Raw genomic sequence first — 21,287 nt, 5'->3', positions numbered from 1 at the left:
TATCAACGTACATGGTAGATTATCAATGCCTGTCACACGTAGTTTCTAACAGCTCGTCTTTGTGTTCAGATAATGTAGAGTCACATTGTCATATATGTACTGTAAAGTGTCATCTCAAACTTTCAGTAGAAACCCATGCACTCTGTCCAAGAAATTTTGTTTGGAATGGACAAAATTCAATGAGTTCCAATATGTCAAAGTGCAATGCAAATTTCCCAAAAGTAAATAAATCTGAAATCAGGTTATTGACTCAGAGATTGAATTTATACATTTTGTATCTGAAATTAACCCTTTGAGTGCCAAAATCGATTTTGTCACCTTTATAAAATGTAAACCCTGTCAATTTTTTCAGATTTTTCCCAAAATTTTGATCAAATACCGTAGCCATTGAAAAGTGATGTCGATTTGGTCCAAAATTATCAAAATAATCGCTAAAAAATTCATAAAAATTGGTAAAATGTTGCACTAAAATTTTGGTTGGAAAAATTAAAGCACACAAAGGGTTAAATTGATAAGTGACAACTAAGATACTGAGCTCTGATATCCCAAATTACACCTGAGCAGGTTTTCTTATTGCAAGTTCAATTTTGTGACAATGAGTTCTGTGAAACTTTGAGATGATTCTTTGCATTCATACATATACATATATTTGTAAAGCATTACTTTGATGGTAATACTAGTGACAAAACACACAGTATTGTGGTTAGGAGAGGTTGGTAAACAAGGTCACATGGTATGCAATTTTACTTACACAATTTACATCACAAATTCATGTCACGTGGAATCCAGGTTGTCATGCGACATGTTACCAGGGGGGAAAGGGGAAAAATTTGGGGGAGAAAAAAAGGACAAAAAAACAAAAAAAAACATAGACACGATTGCCATGAGAATTACTGAAAAATCACCTTACCAGATATAACCGAGAGTTACACATTTCCCGACAGATTATGTAATGTGTATTAATGGTATTATGCTTGAAGTATAGAAAAAATGGAAATTTCAGAGTTGAGAACATATGAATGGTAAGTTGATCACCTAGATGACATGAGCAGAAATATTAAAAAAGTCTAAGACAAAAAGCATGACAGTAAGATCAAGACTAGTAATAGTTCATGTATGCCTGTGTGTAAAAGATAGATCATTACAAGTATAAGATGTAGCCATGGCAACATGAATTTATTTTTACATTGAATTCTTATACTTGTTAGAGAACTTATTTGTCATATTCGTTCTGAAACTCAGTTCATTTTCACTGGGGTCTCATTATGTTTACCAAGATGGGTGCAATCAGACAGAGAAACCTGTAGCACAGAGTGCACGGGGGGAATTTAAGGGACGTCTACTCCAGATCCCTGCTGACACCGTAATCTACAGTAATACAGTGTAACTAAAATGATAATAAACTGATCTGACACCAAAAGCTATGGAAATAGTGATAAAATAGAATGACAAGTATTATTCAATAAAAAAGACGATGCAAAAATTAATCATGGCAGAATAGGTCGGTACCAGAAGAGATCATGAAAACTGCTCATCACAAACACATTTTACCAATTTACCGTTTCTCAATCATGACGAGTATTTCACAAAGTGGTGGTGAAAAGCAAATTGAATCTTACTAGTCTGGCCAGACTTCAAAATAGGTTTAAAAATAAGGTTTTATTTGCACGATGTACTTGTCCAAGCCATTTTCCTCAGTTTCCTGAAGGCAATGAATCTAACTGTGTTAGGATGACCCCTCTGGTGCTGCTAGACGTGATATTTTGGAAGAGGAAGAATATCTTTATATAGGACTAACATTACGCTGAGTTATAAAAATTGGCAGCAGAAGACAAGACTGATAGGAAATGAAAGAGCTTACAATATTGTTAATAATATTTTAGTTAGCATGCGTTTCTTTAGAGACTCAAAGAAAAAACAGCAACATTGTTAATTTGGACAAAAGTTTGGCACGTTGACAGATGCATTCACACTCCAGCTTCACATAGTCTGTCACACTGATATTGACAGTGACATTCCAAAAATCATTTTATCCCAAATGCAAGGTCAAAAAGTGATTGCATGTCAGCTTAACTGACCAAGGTGAATCAGTCTTAGAAATGAAAAATATTTAGCACGATGTTAGCTGCAAAATTTAGAAATTTGTGTGAGCATTCTCTTTGAATATTTGTGTTTTCATGTTCCTTGCACACTGCCGTGGTTTTTCATAATATCTAACATTTTGTTATTGTTTATCAGCAGCAATGCAGTGGTTTTGTGCAAGACACTGTGGCCTCAGTTGGTGATCTGTAAAACTTGCAATTACAGCCTCATCCAACATTTGTATTAAAAGCAAATGAAAAATATAAATTAAAAAAAATCAAAAGAAATACATAAGACAAAGGATTGTATTCAACAATAGCTTTGCCAACTTTATGACTCATTTTCGTACCCCTGAAAAATGTACAGTCCCCCCCCCCACCCCGCCATCCCCCGATTATTTTCAATGTGTGATACTTGCTGTGAAGCTGTAATGCTAGAGCAAGTGTGAATACACCGTAGCGACTACACTGGGGGACTGAAAGTGCAACTTCACCTGTTTGAGCTCATTAATTCAGCACATGCTTGCACATCGAATAATCATTAGGGGAAGGCTGCATTAACTTGCATGGTACCTGAAACCCGAGTCCTTGCCTGACCAACTCGGACGACAAACAGAAGATTTTTAATCCTCAAGGTGTGAATGTTCCATTGTTATATTTATCTAATCCAGCTGGTGCCATTGTAGGAAAGGCAGGTCTGTGAAATTGATCCTCTAGGGAAGTCGGGTATTCCTAAGTTAATGGAGCTTTCCCGTAATGTGATTTCAGAGATCTTCAACATCACTAGAACTGCTTCAGAAAAAAAAATAGGATGTTGAGGTTTGATAAAGTTTGACTTACCCACTGGCAACTGACAACGTCACCGGTGTAGGAGACTTTGATATGTCTGTTGGAACCCCATCGATTTCAATTCTTACGTTTTTCTTCTCCGACGCATGACTCATTGACCTGGACGCCGTTGACATCGTACTGAACGGTCTTTTGTTGTGGAAACCCGCCGTTGGATGAGCTGAAGCCGCCCTGATTGACAGCTTGGCCTCTGGAAGTGGTGAGCCAGCCTGTTGCCTGTAGTTGGGGTCGCTGGTGGACGGAAGAGTACCAGGCACAGATTTGGCCGACTGGATATTCCGGTGCTTCCTGTATTTGGGAACACTGGACAGCGTGCGTAGGTGAGGTGAACTGATGCCGACTGCTATCCTGTAATGCTCCATCCAGTCCTCTGCAAGATTCCTAAGGGAGTTAAAAAGGAAACCAGCAATCAGTGGATTGAATGTGGAAATGACATTGAGCGATGTAGGCTAGCTCAGCTCGTGTATTACACACTCTTGAAGATGCCCAGCATCGTAGGTTGCACGTTCCACCCTAATTTGCTCAACAAAAAGAATCAAAATTCAAAATTCAACGCATTCAAGGTACACGATATTTACCCAGAGTAATGGCAGTATTTACATAGTGTGAATACCAAAAACTGCATCTGAGAGATGATCGCACAGTCGGTATACAATTGAGGACAATATTTTTCTGAATCTTTAGGCTTGGAAATTTGATGATTGAATCCAAAGACTGACTCAGGCTACCGCTGGCAGTCACTCACAAAAAAAAATTGTGCAGAAGTGAATAGTTAATCAGCTTACTTAATTTTCCTCTGCAATCTTGCCAAATCCTTGGAGGCAGGGATGTCATACTCGTGTTTCTCCGGTATCTCCAGTAGTTTCTGGAGTTCTGCCAAATTGTTGTCCTTGGACTTGTTTTTGTTGGATCTGAACCTGAGAGACTTCTTGTCCTTCTCTGGTTTCTTCTTTGGTGGAGGTGGTTTTGAGTACTCCTTGGCTGCCTTGGACTGGAACTCTTCTCCTGTTACTAGGCAACCCTAAATGATGAGATGGAGGAAAAACAAAACCACCATGATTTGTAAATTTCTTGCAGGAGAGCATTGCACTTGATGACAGCACTTTGGATATTTGATCGGACTGTCAAATCACAGACTCTCAAACCTGGCTCCAGGGAACTATGGACGAACACAGTGAATAGAGATGCCCTTGCTCATATGTCTTTCTGTAATTCAGCATATCACTGATTGATGTAAAGCGCCAGAGCATGTGTCAATATTCTTGTATAATTTGCTGACTGTGTAAAATGACAGTCTTGCAGAATCACCTCATCTGCACACATCACAACACATGGAGTACAAGTGCTGGAAGTTGGCAAATATGGCACTATATATGAATGCGACTGTGTTGCCTCTTGAAAAAAATCGGCTTTGAGTCTAGCAAAACTAGTTTGATTAAAATTGCATCTTGCCTAGATGTATATACCTTAAAAATGTAAAATTGCCAAAAAATTATGTTACAATAAACTTCACGCACTACAAACAGAGACCTTCGTGATGCATAATATTCATAATCAGATTCTTCATGAGGTCTTGTTTCAGAAGTGTCACATGTCCACGTACATGTGTAAATTTAATTTTTGTTTTTTTCCCAGTAATAATAGACAAATCAAAATAACATTGAAAATGAACTCTAAAATTACACTCACCCATTCTTCTGGAGTTTTCGGCTCCGTAGCACCATATGTAGAACCAATGTTAAGTTTTGTAGTTTCTTTCTGACTGGCAAACAACACCTGCATTTGTTGGTGGTTGATGCACCTGAACGTCATCTGCTCGTTCAGCTGGATGACGATCGTCACCTGCAGTTTCTGGTGAGGCACCGGCCATTCCCATCGCTTAGCGACATGGCCGTCGGGTTCCAGCATCATTCCGCCTTTGTCCGTGGACAGAAATCTGTCAAGGAGGGAAATTGAAGATATTACACACTGATTATTGTGTTCATTATTGATTGCAATCGTCAAGGAATCAAAGTCTTAGAGTTTATCAAATTATCACAAATGTCTATCAGGAAACATGCAATGCCTCTGCTTTTGAAATAGCTGGTACTGATAACCTAACTGTGTCATTTTACAGAGATATACCATCATATCCAGTAGGAGCTGAACATAACTACTCAACCTATATGTAAATTACATATTTGAGTTACATCTTATCGGAGTATTTTGATTGGTCAGAACTTCTGATTTGAATAAATAGATTCAGAAAGGTCTAAAATTAAAGTCATTACTGAATACTGAAATACACTGTACCAGTAGAAATGTTTGAATCTGAATCACCAAATTACCTGGCTTTTCCGTTGTCATGGTAAAGAATACCGGCTCCCGTCGGTGTAAATAACCCTATCATCTCCATGTCAGGATTGTCTTTGTAGATGAGAGTGTAATGTCCTGGTTTGCCCTCGCCAGAGCGGCTGTAACATATCGCCATGCGACCGGACGGATAGCTGAGATGAAGAGTTAAGGTAACTTACATGTACTGAGAACAATAATGCCATCATGATTCTACATTTGCAATACTGCGTGAAGCATTACACACCGCCAACTGAAATTCAGACCAAGTTTTGTCTGTGTTGCAACTGTGTTTATTGATGCAGCAAGTAGATGGAGCCTATGATACATGATATTATAAGCATAATTAGCAACAGACTGGAGTCTTTTCTTGAACAAGTCAATTTCTGCCAAAACCTGTATCTATGTAAAGTAAAATTTCTTTATAAGCTTATATGTGTCTGATACTACCGGGAGATCAGTTGTGTATTACTTTTTGTTTCCTAGCTGACCTCCAAACATTTATGGAGGATGTAGCATCTTGTCAAAAATGATTTTGTGGTTTGTAATGGAAAGGATACTAGACAGTTGTCGTGCCATCTGGAAGTGACGTGACAAACTTCTGCCACGAGTCACTTTCAGTATTTATCGGTACTTTTGGTGGGATGAGACGATTTGCTGCCGTGCCTGACTTGGTGCTGGTCGTTTTCTTGATGGTGTATTTCATCATGGCTTCCCTCTTGGCGTCGCCATAGTAACGATTCACCAATGGCTTGTCAGAGCCCAGGTCTTTGGCCTTGGCCAGGTCTTCTTGCCTGCAGTCAAGGTGAGACAGACAACACCAACATCAGTGCTATGCTAGCTGTTCACATGTCTTCTCATGTTCATTTAGTTGGGCTGATTAGCATATTAATGAGTTGTGTGCATATGTAATCAGATATTTGAAACTAAGCTATCCCGGCATTCTGCTCAAGTTGATCAAATATCACAGCAACAGACTGGTCATGGCATCATCAGCATGACAGACAAATCTGTGACAGTCACTGCACTCTGTATTAATCTACAATTGCAACATTGACCAGACACTTACTGACTAGATTGTGTTTGCAGGCTGCATTTTACATGCTAAAATTAAGAGAAATAAATATCACTGAGTGGACAAAATCTCTTAAAACATTATAATGTGTTTAGATAAAATAATAGTGACAGGCTTTCAAAGACAATCAGACATGTCAAGCTGTCATGATTCTGAACAAACTGACAAGCTGTATATTGTACTTTGAGCATTGCCCTCACCATGGTACTATTGTACATGCATCATAAACAGTAGAAGCAACTCTCGCTTCTACTGTCTGTGGTTGTATTTGTACTGGACATATGTTACACAGTAATAGTATGGATTTTATTATTCTCAATATGGCACTTACTTGCAAAAGTAACACCAAGAGGTTGAATAAGGGGGAAGGAAATCTTTTCTCTGCTATTTAGAGCTAAAAAAAATTGCAAGAAGTCCTTCAAATGTTTGTTCAATCTAATAATAAAGCCAGACACTGAATAAACATACTTCTGTACATGTACACCTCATAAAAGCATCGATGACCAAACCATAGTGACAAAAAGTGAACCAAACACAGGATATTGACCTATCTCAATTCATTTAAATCATTGTAAATTCAAGGTTTACCTTGCAAATGCCAAGACATTACTTTTTTTGAAGGCTGAAAGTCTTTCTGATTTCGATGAATCCGAATTCCATTGAATTTTTTTGTGAATATTTATGGGAAAGCTTAAAAAACGGAAAGGAAACTAAAGCAATGGATCGGCATAATTTTCATATTTTTACAACTCAAAACTGTCAGACCACGGTTGCCAACAACTACCGTACACTGCCAAATGTTAGTTACTTTACAGTGGAACAAACTGCATCACACACAGGAAATCAACTGAATCCAGTCAACGGAAGCAGTAGACTGTGAGCATAAAAACACCAAAGCAGCTAGTACTTACATTTTATGAGACAATAACACTGAAAATATGATCAGCTTGTCCTCATGATATTAGAGGTTACCTTAGTTACCATGACAGTGAAGAGAACTGGTACAAGTTCATAAAACGGCATGCAATATTGGATTATGCCTACTAGCAATGCACTACAATTTTACAACCCCTTTTCGAATCTAGTTAATAGTTTATATTTTGCTATGTCAGAATTATATTCTAGACTCCATAGGTGAAAGACATGGCGGAATAGGTGCTGAAAATCCTGCAGCTTACTGTGACCATGCTTTTCCCTACACACCGGTACACGCATGTTGACAAAATTTCCACAATCTTCTAATGAATTATGTACAGGGAAACTTTTTGTACATGGTACGTGTTGACCCCTCTCTTTGACCAGCTCAGGAGAAACAGCACCCACCCACATCATGAATAATTAATCAGCCTTTGCAAAAAACTCGTTTGTTGGTCCATTAGTTCAGTCTTAATAACGTTGAAAAACAGGATAACTTGTATGAATCATATATGACCCTATTACGATTGCAGTACTGTACAAATCAATAGAGTGCATACCTGTTACAATCCTCAACAAGGTGACATAGGAAAAGAACAACAACTGACTGCGTCCAAGATGACATCACTACATTGTAGTGCACCATTGTGTAGACTTGTAAAGACTTTCTCTCACACACAGCATGATATCTACACCTCTGTTCCAGCAGTTGATGTTGAGCGAGTCTGCTCTTTCTGTATAGTCTGTACCCCACAAAGGTGTAGGCACCGTATACAAGCGCAGCACAGCACCAACTCTTGTGTTTGCATGTGCACGAATGTGTGACCATGATTTCAAAGTAAAATATTTTTACTAAGCTGTCGTTTCTTTAAAACTACCCCGGCAAATTTCGTTTTTCAGAAAATTTTAACATTTCTTTCACTTTCCTGTTAAGTCAGTCACTGTTGATTATACTTACGATTGTTTCATTGCCAGCTGTAGCCTCTGCCTTGCCCACTCAATGACTGTCTGTCTCTCCAAATCATCTTTCTCATCTGCATGGATGATCCAGCCCTTATCTTCGGCTAACTTCGACGACAAGGTGAAATTTATGGTTTGTAAAAAACTTGGCTGTTCCCTGTGTTCTCGGCTTGTTGCAGCTGTTGCAAAATGAAAAAGAAAGAGTGTGAAAAATGGTCCATGTTTTATTTAATGAAAATGAAAAGTTTTTGGACTTGTTATGGTGATCCAAAGCAAATTTGAAATTCAAACTTTTTTCATCATGCATGAAACAACAATAATTTTAAGCATTTCTTCATTAATATTGTATAATATTGTAGTATCCTACAGCAAATATGTTACTACCTTAATCAGCACAATGACATTGTGACTCTGAGCAGGTATATCAAGATTGTACTTTCAACAATTTTGTAACTGTTACATTAACATTCTATTGTATCAAAAATATTTTCTATCTTATTCAGTTTCAACTCACATCAAACTTTTCGTTGTGTTTACTGTCTACTGTAGTTTATTTTTCAGATCATTATTTAAGTCTTTCTTATTATCTTCATTCTCCATGTTTATCACTCTTGCTGTCTTTTTCTCTCTGTCTCTACAATTTCACTTTTTCAAATGATTGACCCACCTTCTGAGGGTGATTCCGTGGTGACAGACATGAGATCAACTCCCAAACCTTTACGAAACGATCCTTTCCTTCCATCCGTTCGACTTTCACCTGAAATAAAATGGAGAAAAAAACTATGTTATTTTATTTCATTGTCAGCAAAATTTGCCAGGAACAGCTTACCAGCAATGTGTTTACTTGCCAAGTGTATCAAAAAGTTTTGTGTGATGAATTTATACATGACATTGAAATATTGACTGTTCAAAATATTGTAAGATGTTTCAATTAATACCATGTACTATGGCGCTCAAATCAGTGACGATCATACATACTTGCATCAGCTGGCTTATCAGGTACCAAGGAATTTTAATTGGCCTTAAAATTCAGTATGAAAAGTGCACCACACACCACAGTTAATAGCACATATACACATGTATGAATTGCAGTGTCAAACACTATATAGTTTCATACAGTTACAAAAAAATTTTTAATTCAGAGTACAAAAAGAGATAAACAAGGCTAACAGAGTAATTAGTGCAGACATCTTGTTTCAAGGTATTCTTTTTTCTGTGTACGTGGTGATGGGTACAGAATTCTAAAGTGCAACGCTGAGTTTATGAGGCTGAGTGGTAAAGGTAGAGGTCACATGGAGAGAGTGAATGAAAAGACAAAACTAATCTTCTCTTTGTTAATTTTTCAATGTGTCTTGCAATGCCCCACTACACACACCAAAAGCGTACACCAAAAAATGTACATGTCATTGCACTGGACAAAATTTTGTACCTTGGGCTGCATGATGAAAGCACCCGGTTTACACCACAGGGAGAGAGTTTGTGTTTACACCTTCTGTTCACTGTACACCTGATCTGCTTTTTTTTTTTGGAAAGGTCATTTTGACAGTATAGTGCTCTGATTGTTCTGCGCAACAAGTTTTTAGAAAACAGAAATATATTAGTCTCAATTCTGCTGTTACGGACACTCAAGCGTTTGTGTAGAGAGGACGCTCACTGTTTTTAGGTACAATGGCTGTCATATTTTGAAAACCATACACTCAGTAACAAAATAAACAACAGGGAAACTGTCTATGTCACTGCAGCAGCAGTGGAGTAGGATCAGAGACAATAAGCATCAGTCCTGTGCTGTTATGCTCAAAGTATTTAGAACACACTTTGGGTGAAGGTACGGTGTAGTTGATATCTCAAAGCCATAGATACAGCAGCAAAATCAACAGTCAACAGGGAGACTTATTTCTACTGTATGTGACTGCAACAGGATTGATCTAAGTCTGTATTCATTTCAAATCCCACTTCATGAGAAGAATCAATAGCCTTGACGAAATAGCATTCTCAGCGTTGACAACATTGTGAACCCACATATGAAACTGCAACATGTGCATTTCTTTTGACACACCCTAAACATCTTTGAATAATCATTAAAGCCAAAAATCTGCGCAAGATATTTCAACAAATGCAAAATCAGGTATTTCAATTTTTTTTTCAGCAACATCAATACAAGTTTTGAATTTTTTAATGAGCTTTAAAGTTTAACACAAAACAAATCCTTTTCACTATCACAAATGCAAGTGCAAACGTTGCAAAGAGTGAAATGTAATCACGATGGTAAGATTACATTTCAAAGGAACGTACATCAAGATGTTTGAAAAAGGAACTCTCTTGAAGCTAATACTTGACAAGCTCTGAAAGAGGCTTCGGCTTAATGTCTCTACAAACAGTGAAGTCAACACAACACAAAGTAACGAGGAATTCTACTGGACAATTCTGACTTGGTATAATGGCAGGTACTAGGTCAGCATACATGACCTTTAAATAAAGTGCATAAGATATATTTGAGTTTGATATCGCCATGGTGGTGCGATCTGTTTGTGTTAAAAAACAATTGATTGTGTTATTTAAAAGTCTGATGGTAAAAATTCCTCCCTTACTCTGCTTGGAACAAAAAGTTATGAAAACTGCCCGGCCTTAATGTTTTGAGACAGAACCACCTGTTGATTCGATTGATAACTGGCACACATATTGACACAGTGTACATATGTAGAGGTAAAAAATTCTAAGTAATCGTCCAAAAATATGTATGTTTATTCAAGATATATCCAAGAACATCAAAATAACACCCAAAATTACAGACATGTCCAAATATGTTCAAATGCAAGACCTCGTACATGTATACCATACATCTGTAACCTGATCTCTAAAGCAAACAATGAGTATAAACATATATCAAAAATACAATTTGTTTTCGTATCGAATAATAAGATTTTAGGCAACTGTGTTCCACACTACTCAAATGAAAGAAGACTTTCAGTAGAACTCTTTTCGGAACTCAGCAGACTCTAAGGAAGCTGTAGGGTTGTTCTGAGTTCATGTACAAACCCAATACGTAAACCATACTGTGGTTGCTAATGCTGTGAATTAGATTGGCTCACAGTTTACTGTTACCACCTCCCAGTACAATGGTGCTTTGTGAGTAGCTAAGTTGCCAGTAGGGGTATGCGCTTCAACCACCACACATGTGTTGACATAGATCTGAAATCTGCACGGCCATTCTGTGCTGCATTAGCTCAGCATATTGTAAATTTCAGGAGCACACATGTACAAATGTGTTGTCGGTATAATACCAGACAATAGCATTTCTGTTTCAATCATTAAGAACGTGAGCTTCTCTATCAAGGTTGATCAAAGTGTAGATTTCATTTCCATGGTGATTTGCATGCGGCTCCAGGGCAGTCTACACTTCTCCAAATCACCTCATAATGAATTTATTACTTCTAAGTCTGACCCTATCTTGACCTGGGATTAACTGTAACACAATAGGCAAACTACTTTAAACTGTAAAAGCACTGTGTCAGTGTTATAAAGAGATTCACAGTTTATGGGAATTTGGTAAACTGACACGCTCCCAGAGGTGATCAAATTGTGCATTCTCTGTATAATACTAGTATACCAGTCTGAAAGAAACATGACTGCAGTCTGTATATACAAGACACAGCTACTGATCACTTTCCTGTCATATTGGATCTCTCTATATGAAAATTTGAATTTTGTTAAGGAACGAGTCCATTTTGATATTTTTCATACTAAAGATATAACAGCCAATATCATATATTTCCAAGTTGTACTGTCACCTAATTTGAAAAATGGCTGTCCACGTATTCATTGATCATTATAAGTATTTCAGCAAGGTAATATTTTTCTCCATAGAGATAACATTGCTACTCATGATAAAGTTTATCAATTGTCCTTAGGAACATGTGATTTTAAAATTCTACTCATCTACAAAATGAGAGAATCATGGGTATTCCTAACACTCAGAAAGTTTTAGTAACAGAAAAGAGTGCCTCACTTTTTTAAGATAGAAAATGTACAATGTAATCCCTTTTTTTTTTGGACACAAAATCTGCTGTACATGTATTTTTTGTATGCATGTGGATAAAATTTCATGTCACTACCAGTACAAAAACATGGCATAACCTGTGAAATATGGTCATTGTTGCAATGAGATTTTGCTGTCGGTGAAATGTCTGTCATGGAGAAGGCTACGATGTAGCTGAAAACAAATAGTTGAAGAGAGGCATACAGGTCAGATTTCCAATTAAAGCAATCTGGGAAAAGTATGTGTCATTGTTGAAACGACATCAGATTTCTTAAGAGCACAATATCATCATGCAATTTCCGAAGACAAGGTTGCCACAGGAAATTACTTGGCAATCGTCGTGTTGTAATTAACAGTAAACCAAACCAAAATGAATTTTGTATAGCATTTTAATTGCCTCTTGAGATTTTTTTTCACAGATGTTAATTGCGTTTTCAGTTCCACTGTGTATGCGACTGTTACCATGACAACGTGAACACAAATCAAAGAGCAGGACATCAACCCAAATTAAACAGAGTGATTTTTATATTAAGAAATTCCATTTACTCGGCAACCCAGACCATGTTATAGTTATTACACTGAAATCACTCCAGACATTATCAATTTATCCAATCAGGTTCCTTCATGGAATGGAATATCTCACCGCTATTCACGTTTGACGATGAAAATTTCTGTTGCTAGCTCTACAGTTGTACAAATAGCTATATGTTATTGTACTAAAACGACTGGAGCCCCTTATTGAGATGTGGCAGGGCACACATGTTGAGATGTGGCAGGGCACACATGTTGAGATGTGGCAGGGCACACATGTTGAGATGTGGCAGGGCACACATGTTGAGATGTGGCAGGGCACACATGTTGAGATGTGGCAGGGCACACATGTTTGACAGTAAACAGTGAAATTCGATCTATCATCATTAGTACTCCTTTATCGGAACTCAATGTATGCTTTCAATGAAATCAACATTCAGAGCTCGCCCCCATTCACGGAATGTTCATTTCAGTGCTTCCATCTCGTAAAATCAATTTTCGGCGCACAATGGCGATTGGAGAAATGGATTTCTGATGGCAGCAGAAATACCACACACGTATGAGTGTCAATGGTTCATTGTAAAATACAATAATTTCTGCATTGATTTTATTTACCGAGGTGAAATTTACCATATGGAATAATTCCACAATCTCTCATATGAATTATTCAAAGATATTTGGGTTGTGTGGATTTTGAATATTTTTTATGTGTTCGTTCCTAGTTGTAGAATGTGAAATAAACCAAAACAAAACCACCTAAATATAAGTAATTCACCTCACGCTCAAATTGAAATTGCTTACATGTATGCCTAGCCTGTGACTTTCTACCCTTTATTGATTTATTTTGGAACATACATGTGTGTGTTTTGCCAATGACCACACTGTTGAATCATCGACAGTAAGACTGTCTGTGGAAGAATACTGTAAAACAGTTTTTATCAGCTGAATTTAAAATGCATTAAATCAATCACATCAAAAGAAGCCCACCAAGCAGTAATTGTATAATTACTTGATTAATTGAAAATATTAACTTGCGGTTCCCTAAATGACCCAGAAATTTCATCAGAAATTTCAATATAAAAATATGTATATATTGCAAAGGCTGATCACAAATTCAACCATTTTCAGTTTTAATCCATAAACTCCATTCGAAACATGAATGTATCTGTTTATAGCACTGAGACAAAAGACGACAATGGGTGTTAATTACAACTGCAGAGGTATTCCAAGTGATTGGCAAAAGGCAAAGGGTTTTGATTGCACACACTTGTGTCTGGCCTAGGTCAACAGAAACTAAGATACAATGCAATAAATTCTTCTCACATAGTTCAGTATCTAGTTTCCCAACGTCAATGAATGAGCTGATTCAACTGGATACCACATCAGTTTATGTCGGGCGATAAACAGGGATTTACAGAAATCACATTTCTGTATCCGGGCAGTGCCCATTATTTGCAAAACCATAGGTTGGTTGACAAGCAATTTACAGGTGACCATTGGCATTGTCCTACTAGTGCACGAGATCATGAAAAAAGTTACGACTTCGGTGCTATTCTTTTCCCCAAATTTTTTTTTACGCATTTGTGTACTTTTCATGACTTTTGAATTTCCTTTGTTAAGACTATGATATCAATATATACCAGGATAATTTTTTTTTAATTCAATCTATAAAATTACCAAGACTTTATGGGTTTTTGTCAGTACAATTTTTCAAAAAAGTGATAGAATTATGAAAGCTGACTGATTTTTCACCTGTAAAGTGATTGGCCATGCAACCCGGAGGAACGATGATTTTTGTATTCATCCCAAAATAGCCTTGCCTATCGGTGACTGCATACATGAGGTGTTTTACGATGAATTCTGCAGATATGATTGGATGAATGTAAATATGCATAATAATGCAAACAAACAAATGCCCAACAATAGGCATATTCTTTAAAACGACCAGAACAACAATCATATGTGATTTACATGAAGAGGTATCCTTGTTGTTGCATTTCAGTTGCTGTTTTGGTTACGATAAGACCATAATATGTACTTTGATGTTGACAACAAGATTCCCTGTATGTACATGCATGCATGTGTATCATATAAGTGCAATGTCAATGTCATGCATATTGTTCACCGCACTCTTTGCATCGAACTCCAGAACAATTTATCAGTTTTGCAAGATTGAACTTCATCACATACACAATAAATCAAAGTAACATTTCCCTGTCTGCCTTTTGATCCTTTGAATATCAAGTTTTTTCGCTTTAATATTTTACTTTCAAATGTTATTCAAGTGCACTATCCTTTTAGTTTTACAATTGCCTAGATCAAATCATAATGCCGTCTTGTTTCCGTACATGATAATAATCCATATCAGCTTTTTATAGGGTCCATGCACTCAAAATCACTGAACATTCCATGACTCTGGAGGACTTTTCAGTAGTTTTCAAGGACTTTATGACGTCCCACCAACCATATTCAAGGTAACATTTTTACAATGTATCATTTTATGTACCATTTTACGTATCATTTTTAAAAACATATGGTAATCATTTTTGAAAATTGTTGGTTCAGTATCAATTTTCCAAAACTTTCCAGGACTAAAAGTCATTTTCAAGGGCTTTTCCGGGACTTTTCAGGAGACTTTGAAATTCGTTGACTTTAAAGAACTTTCCAGATGTGTACAGCCCCTGCCTTTAATAGTCAATGTTGTTTCTCTTCACTTTGGAAATACTTTAACGACACTTTCTTGTCTCCATAGAGCCTTTCTTTCACATCGTGTACAAAGGTCCCTGTCCTTCCTCTTTGATTCACAAACTAACAATAAAAGATTTCAGTTTTCCAACATGCATTAGAATGCTTATACTTTTATCAGTAACACAGGTAAGTCATGGCTGGGTGCCCTTGACATATACAATACCCTCTTTTCTTATCCTTTTTTCCTGTTAGAGTCTGCTATGATATGCTGCCAAACATGTGTATGAACTAACTATTTTGCAATGGAAAATCAAGATCCAGTCTTTAAATAAAATTATCCAGGATTCACTGGTAATAATTTGCATTTAATTTGCATTTTAGTCAATTACTGTGACTTGACTTGGTGTTAATTAATGGATGAAATGATATTGAATTATACGGGTTCATTTTGGTAAACTGTGGGCACTTTCTCAAAAGTCTATAAATCAGTACACAAAAACATCTGTAACCACTTCAGTTATAATTTTTGTCTTATTCTTTATCATTGATAATTGTTTGTACCATTTACATAATTATGAAATTGTTATGATACTAAAAGCTTTCATGACACAAATTCACCAAAAAATTCAATCACCTTTGATGAGATTTATATTATTCATTTAACAGTGGACCGGTAAAACTACTGCCTGTGGAATTTTTGCATAAACATAACTAATGCAACATAAATATCAGATCTATCTTTTGTTTGTCAGCTGATTCACTATTGTGTTGACTATTCAATGAAAACTTGTCATCTGTGACAATGTAACTGAACCGCTGCTGGAAACCAAGCGTGAAAGATCTGTTCTTGATGTGCGCTAACGGAACAAAATGCAACCGTAAACAAATAACAAACAATTAGGGAAGCTTTAATTTCTATAAACAGATTTTTTTCTGCCCGCCACACCGTTGGAGTTGATGTGTGCTTTTGAAAATATCGCAGCCCTTTTGAATAGCATTAGAGAGCCGTTTAGAGGAATGCTTGGCTATACATCAAAGGATTAAAATTGGGAGGCACTGGTATTTAGTAATTTTAACTCTTTGACACTTTGTCAACAGTTTTTTGTTGATCCTAAATCAACAACCACCTGTTGAATGTGGTATAAGCACATTTATCCAGGAATGATCCGTTCATTTTTCAATTGGAAATTATGACTCTTTTAGAGTACATGAATGCAAACTCACTCCATATTAGAGATTCCCTAATATGTCGACAAGCGGCAGTTTTGACGGATAGGTGCTCGGAACGAAAACTGATGATCGTAGCAAAAAATGATTTAGGAAATAGACGGTATCAGTGTGTGTGTAATAAGGGACAGACCATTAGGTCTTGGGAGGTTTGGGTTGCCACAATCAGATTGTGAATATTTTTTACAATTGTAAATTTTTGAAACATTTTTTTTCCAAGTGAGTCATGATGTGCAAATTTTTTTCATCTAAGTAAAGTGTCAGATTTATCATTTTTTGTGTTCTAATTTTTCTTTTATTATGCAAAAACGTCTGAAGTGTTTTTTCCTAATCGTTTTCTCTGAATTTGTTTTTTGTTTTTGACCACCCCCCAAAGATCTAATGGTCCATACCTAAGTCTTCTTATGTATTGTAGGGGGTCCAGTCTGAATGCATTGCATGTATGTTACCCTGTTTTACTATGGCTAGTAACATAATTATTGTTTCCCCCTAACGCAAGTGACCCAATGTCTCAGTGCAACACTATTCATTGTACCACGGTCCCTCCACAAGGGACCGTGATTGTACTGAGTGGCCCTCGGTCAAAGCTCACGCATCAGAAACGTAAGAGGGGGAGGGGTGGTGAGACCTCAGTTCGTTTTGCATGCCTCAAAATCACAATAAGGCTTCTGCTGTGACATAAATAGAACAAAAGTGAATTTAGAACGTAAATGCAACACGTGAAAGCAGAATCAGAGAGAAAGTCGACAGAGAGAAAGAATGACAATACAGACAGGTGACGTCACATACTCATGGTTGGTTTTAAGTGTGAACTCAGATAAATGTGACGAGATGGCTCCGACACAGTACTATCTCATATACTTCTACAATTTATTGGACGCCCCGGCCTACGTTAGGCAAATAATTCAGCGATTTTATCGAGTACTGCTAAGCAGAAAGGAAGCTTAACCCTGATGAAATACGAATACCGTTTTACTGATATCAACATTTCATAATTATGATATTTTTTGTAAATTATAATATCATATTTCTTAGAGTAGACTATTTAGTCCTACTTCGCCTTGCAGTAACAATCCGTCAAAGAAAAAATTTGAAGTCATACTTACTAGCATCCAATCTGTGCATTGATTTAAATCTCTCCAGTCGCGTTTTGGGTTTTTGTGACACACTCATCAACGATGCCCGACTTTCTCTCCTGTACTGTAAAATTGCAGGTGCACCTTCCTTAGTGTCCACAACTTTATTTTTCCCGTCCTTGGCATCGCCATCGTCCTCATCGCCTTTCTTTTTCTTCTTCTTCTTTTTGTCGGAATCGGCATCTTCGCCGGCCTCCGCTTCCTTGGACTCCCGCTCCTTCTCTTTCTCCTTTTCCAGTTCGGCTGCTTCCTGTTGGTTCATGGCCTTTTCCAGGTAAGCTTGGCTCTGCCACTCTCTGTACGTGTACTGGGCTTCTTGGATGAGTTCTTTCCACCCGCAAAGCAGTAAGTTGACGAGTTCCCTCGGAAGATCTAAATGTTCATTCTCGAAAAGATAGAGTATTCTCGCCAGTTGGATCAGCAGCATAGGCGCCGCGAACGTGGCTTCTTGATAGAGATGTTTCTGAGTGAATTCCTCTCCGTCGTTTGAGTTACTGTCAAATAGAGTGGCCCTCAGCAGGGGCAAACTGAAACTCCCGTCCTTTATATCGGGAAGGAAAAAGTCGCTCCGGCCGAGACCTCCTTTCAGATCGCGCAGGTTTATTATTTCAGCTCCCTCGCCACCTTCGCCGTAGGCTCTCGGAGTATTTTCGTCCCCTCCTTCGCCTGTCTCGGCTGCTCTGGCCCTGGCTCGCTCCTGCTGGCGGAGAAATGCCGCGATTCGGGGATTGAGATGGGCAAACCGCAAACTCTGCGGAAGCTCGTCCGGCGTCTTCTTCTGCCGCTTCAGTCGCTTCAGCAGCGTCGTCTGTTCGTAGAAGTAACAAACGGAATTCATCGTGACTCGCGCGTGCGTTTCAACGTCGGTTCAGAACGTGGTCCTAAAGGTTACGATTGGTCGAGAGAAGTTTCCCGAATTCCCGAATTCCTTCTGCGATTGCCGTATCCGAGTTCTGAAAGTGACCAGAATATTTTGTGAGTTTGACATTGGGGATGCCCCTCAGTTACTCCGCCTGTAAGTCATTAAAAGGGCTGAAATAATGAGCAAATGCGGAGGATGGCAGCAGTTGCGAGTCAAAGTCTGATTTAAGTATTGTTTTCTTTTCTTTTGCAGTTATGAAGAACAAATAAAGTTAAATTATAATACCTGACCACGGATAACTGTTGTCACGATACCGTCACACGTAACTAATCGTTGTCACTATAGTCACACTGGACGTTTCAATGTCAAAGCACGGGGGAACTACAATGTACGGTCGGAATCGAGCGGATTTGTGCAAAGCACGCATTGTTTTCATAGGCTTTGTACATTTATTTGCCATGGCTTTGCTTAAAACCCCCGACAAAACAAAAACTGTGCAACGCGACTTCTCAACTCCATTTGTGGCCAGGACGCACTCGCTACAGCTGCGATACAGACCCCGTCCATAGATTATTCTTGGCACTTTGAAATCCGTCAATGATTACACGGTAGATGCCGGATACCGACTACGGTAATTCGAACACTGGTTGTTTGTCTTTGTGCAGAAACCTTTCAACCAGCCTATAGGCCTGTTGACTAATAAACAACTACTTCACACGAAACAACGTTGACACAAGAAGACCCATATCATAACTTTCATTCAATAGAATGCGTAATTAACGCTGCGTAATTAACGCAGCGTGGTCGATTACATGTTCGTGTTTTGGATATTAGGCCAACACATTGCAAAACTGTAACAAACTTTGCACTTATATCGATCGGGCAACCAAGGTGTACATTTATATGCATGGAGGCTGGCTGGACCAAAGGGGCAACAGCTCTCAACACTTAAATATATAATACCAGTTAAAACCAAACGCATTATTTGGTAGCCAAATTGAAATTTGATAAGAGAGTCAATCCTTTCGGGTCGTTTTTCATATAGACTTCCCGGCGGTTGTAGTGTAGCGGCGTTCTGCCACCTGCACAAGTTTACGGTGCTAGGCAGTGCTGAACTGTTTCCTGCCTGCGCTATTAGCCGATAAATCACACCACAACACGCGGCTTACCGCGATACTTACCTGCCTCAGTGCCCTAAATCGCCCTCTTTCAGTCGAGGGATATGTTCACCGGCCACGACTCTGCTTCTCCACGCCAGGAAGACTCTACCATGTTCTGTAATGTCGTGGAAACCAAACTCCAAAACTTGAAATGTACATTCGGCGACTACCAACTCTTTTCACCACTCTCCGCCGCCATTTTGAATACTATTGTAACGAGGATAGGTGAATATGCAATAGGTAGCTCTTGTTGCTACGCGACTCCCTTTGTATGTACACAAATCCCCTTGGCCTGAGTGGTGAGTAAATGGTATATCCCTGACCAGCTGACCACATAACGTCACACAAATTCACGCCATCTCAGTTGTTAATTTCCTCACTGTGCAAACGTTTTTAATTAAATTGAGTTTTTGTTTAACCACACTTGCAGTAACCACTGAATGGCGCTGACCTTTGCTTAGGGCCTACAGCATTCCTATAAATTCTGTTTTGACTTAAAGCCGCGTGACCGATAAACTTTGTCGGTCGACAGTTAGATTTTGAGGTCAGAAATTTAACTGTGTTCCATTATGCAGGGTTATACGTATTAGTACCACTGTCATGAATGGAAGTATCGCAGTTATTAGAATAAGACAGTGGAAGATTGATCTGAGAACTCCTAGGGTACCACTATGGCAAAAGTCACAACAATCATGGTGGTGTAAGCGAGAGGTAGCTGCCCACAGCCTGGTTTATAAAATATTAAAGGCCAAAATATGGATTTGTTTCTGGTCATCGCCCGCACCACATCGAGACCAGCCTGCCATGACTTTTCGACTGCAAACTAGGTCTGTCCACCAAATTCTTCACCGCAGTGTTCAAAAGAATATAAAATAATGAAGAAATAAATATATAAATATAAATAAATAAATGAATAAAAAAAATAATAAATAAAACGCCTTACACCACAGCCTCAGTGATTCACAATATCGTATGACAAAATCACAGGCTGCATGAGTGGAGCTGATTTCCCTTTATAACACTTAAATGCAACAACATGAACAAGGGATTGACGAAGTACTTTGCAGTCAGTAAAACAAATATGTATATATTAATAGTATCACGCCAAATAAATCGGTCAGAGAAAGAAGAATATGAAAAAAGTAAGTATATATATAGATAGATAGATAGATAGATAGATAGATAGATAGATAGATAGATAGATAGATAGATAGATAGATATAATCGCTTGACTTTTACTATTTGTCAGGGACCAGAAACATGGTTTTGTTACAGTATTTCTCCATTCATTTCCCGTGCCAATAGCACTGATCGCGATTTCAAGTTTGTTACTAAATACTGCTGTGTACGCGTACAACATCGGACACTACTGCTTGAAATTCGGACAAATTTTATTGTTATATGCGGGGCTGTTGTTGCATCTTGTAGTCTGAGCC

At 38.0% G+C, this 21,287-nt stretch overlaps 1 protein-coding gene across 2 annotated transcripts in view; it reads right to left on the bottom strand.

Moving 5' to 3' along the window:
• The window catches only part of LOC139135544 (uncharacterized protein C3orf20 homolog), a 32,987-nt gene extending 12,919 nt beyond the window's left edge, over positions 1-20,068 (bottom strand). Inside the window, exons 1-9 of one of the 2 annotated variants that reach the window (XM_070702982.1) lie at positions 19,873-20,068; positions 17,800-18,782; positions 8,879-8,968; positions 8,210-8,390; positions 5,822-6,055; positions 5,258-5,416; positions 4,620-4,866; positions 3,716-3,951; positions 2,922-3,311 (exon numbers count right to left, since the gene is read on the bottom strand). In XM_070702982.1, the coding sequence (XP_070559083.1) occupies positions 2,922-3,311; positions 3,716-3,951; positions 4,620-4,866; positions 5,258-5,416; positions 5,822-6,055; positions 8,210-8,390; positions 8,879-8,968; positions 17,800-18,667 (2,405 nt within the window). In that variant the 5' untranslated portion in view covers positions 18,668-18,782; positions 19,873-20,068. The remainder of the gene's footprint in view (positions 1-2,921; positions 3,312-3,715; positions 3,952-4,619; positions 4,867-5,257; positions 5,417-5,821; positions 6,056-8,209; positions 8,391-8,878; positions 8,969-17,799; positions 18,783-19,872) is intronic. The other variant, XM_070702983.1, reaches the window with a different exon arrangement.
• Positions 20,069-21,287: the final 1,219 nt, after the last annotated feature.

The sequence above is a fragment of the Ptychodera flava genome, chromosome 6 (genome assembly GCF_041260155.1).
Source record: "Ptychodera flava strain L36383 chromosome 6, AS_Pfla_20210202, whole genome shotgun sequence".
Lineage (NCBI taxonomy): Eukaryota > Metazoa > Hemichordata > Enteropneusta > Ptychoderidae > Ptychodera > Ptychodera flava.
Note: the sequence above shows the minus strand (reverse complement) of the source record. Positions and strands in the feature narration are given on the sequence as shown.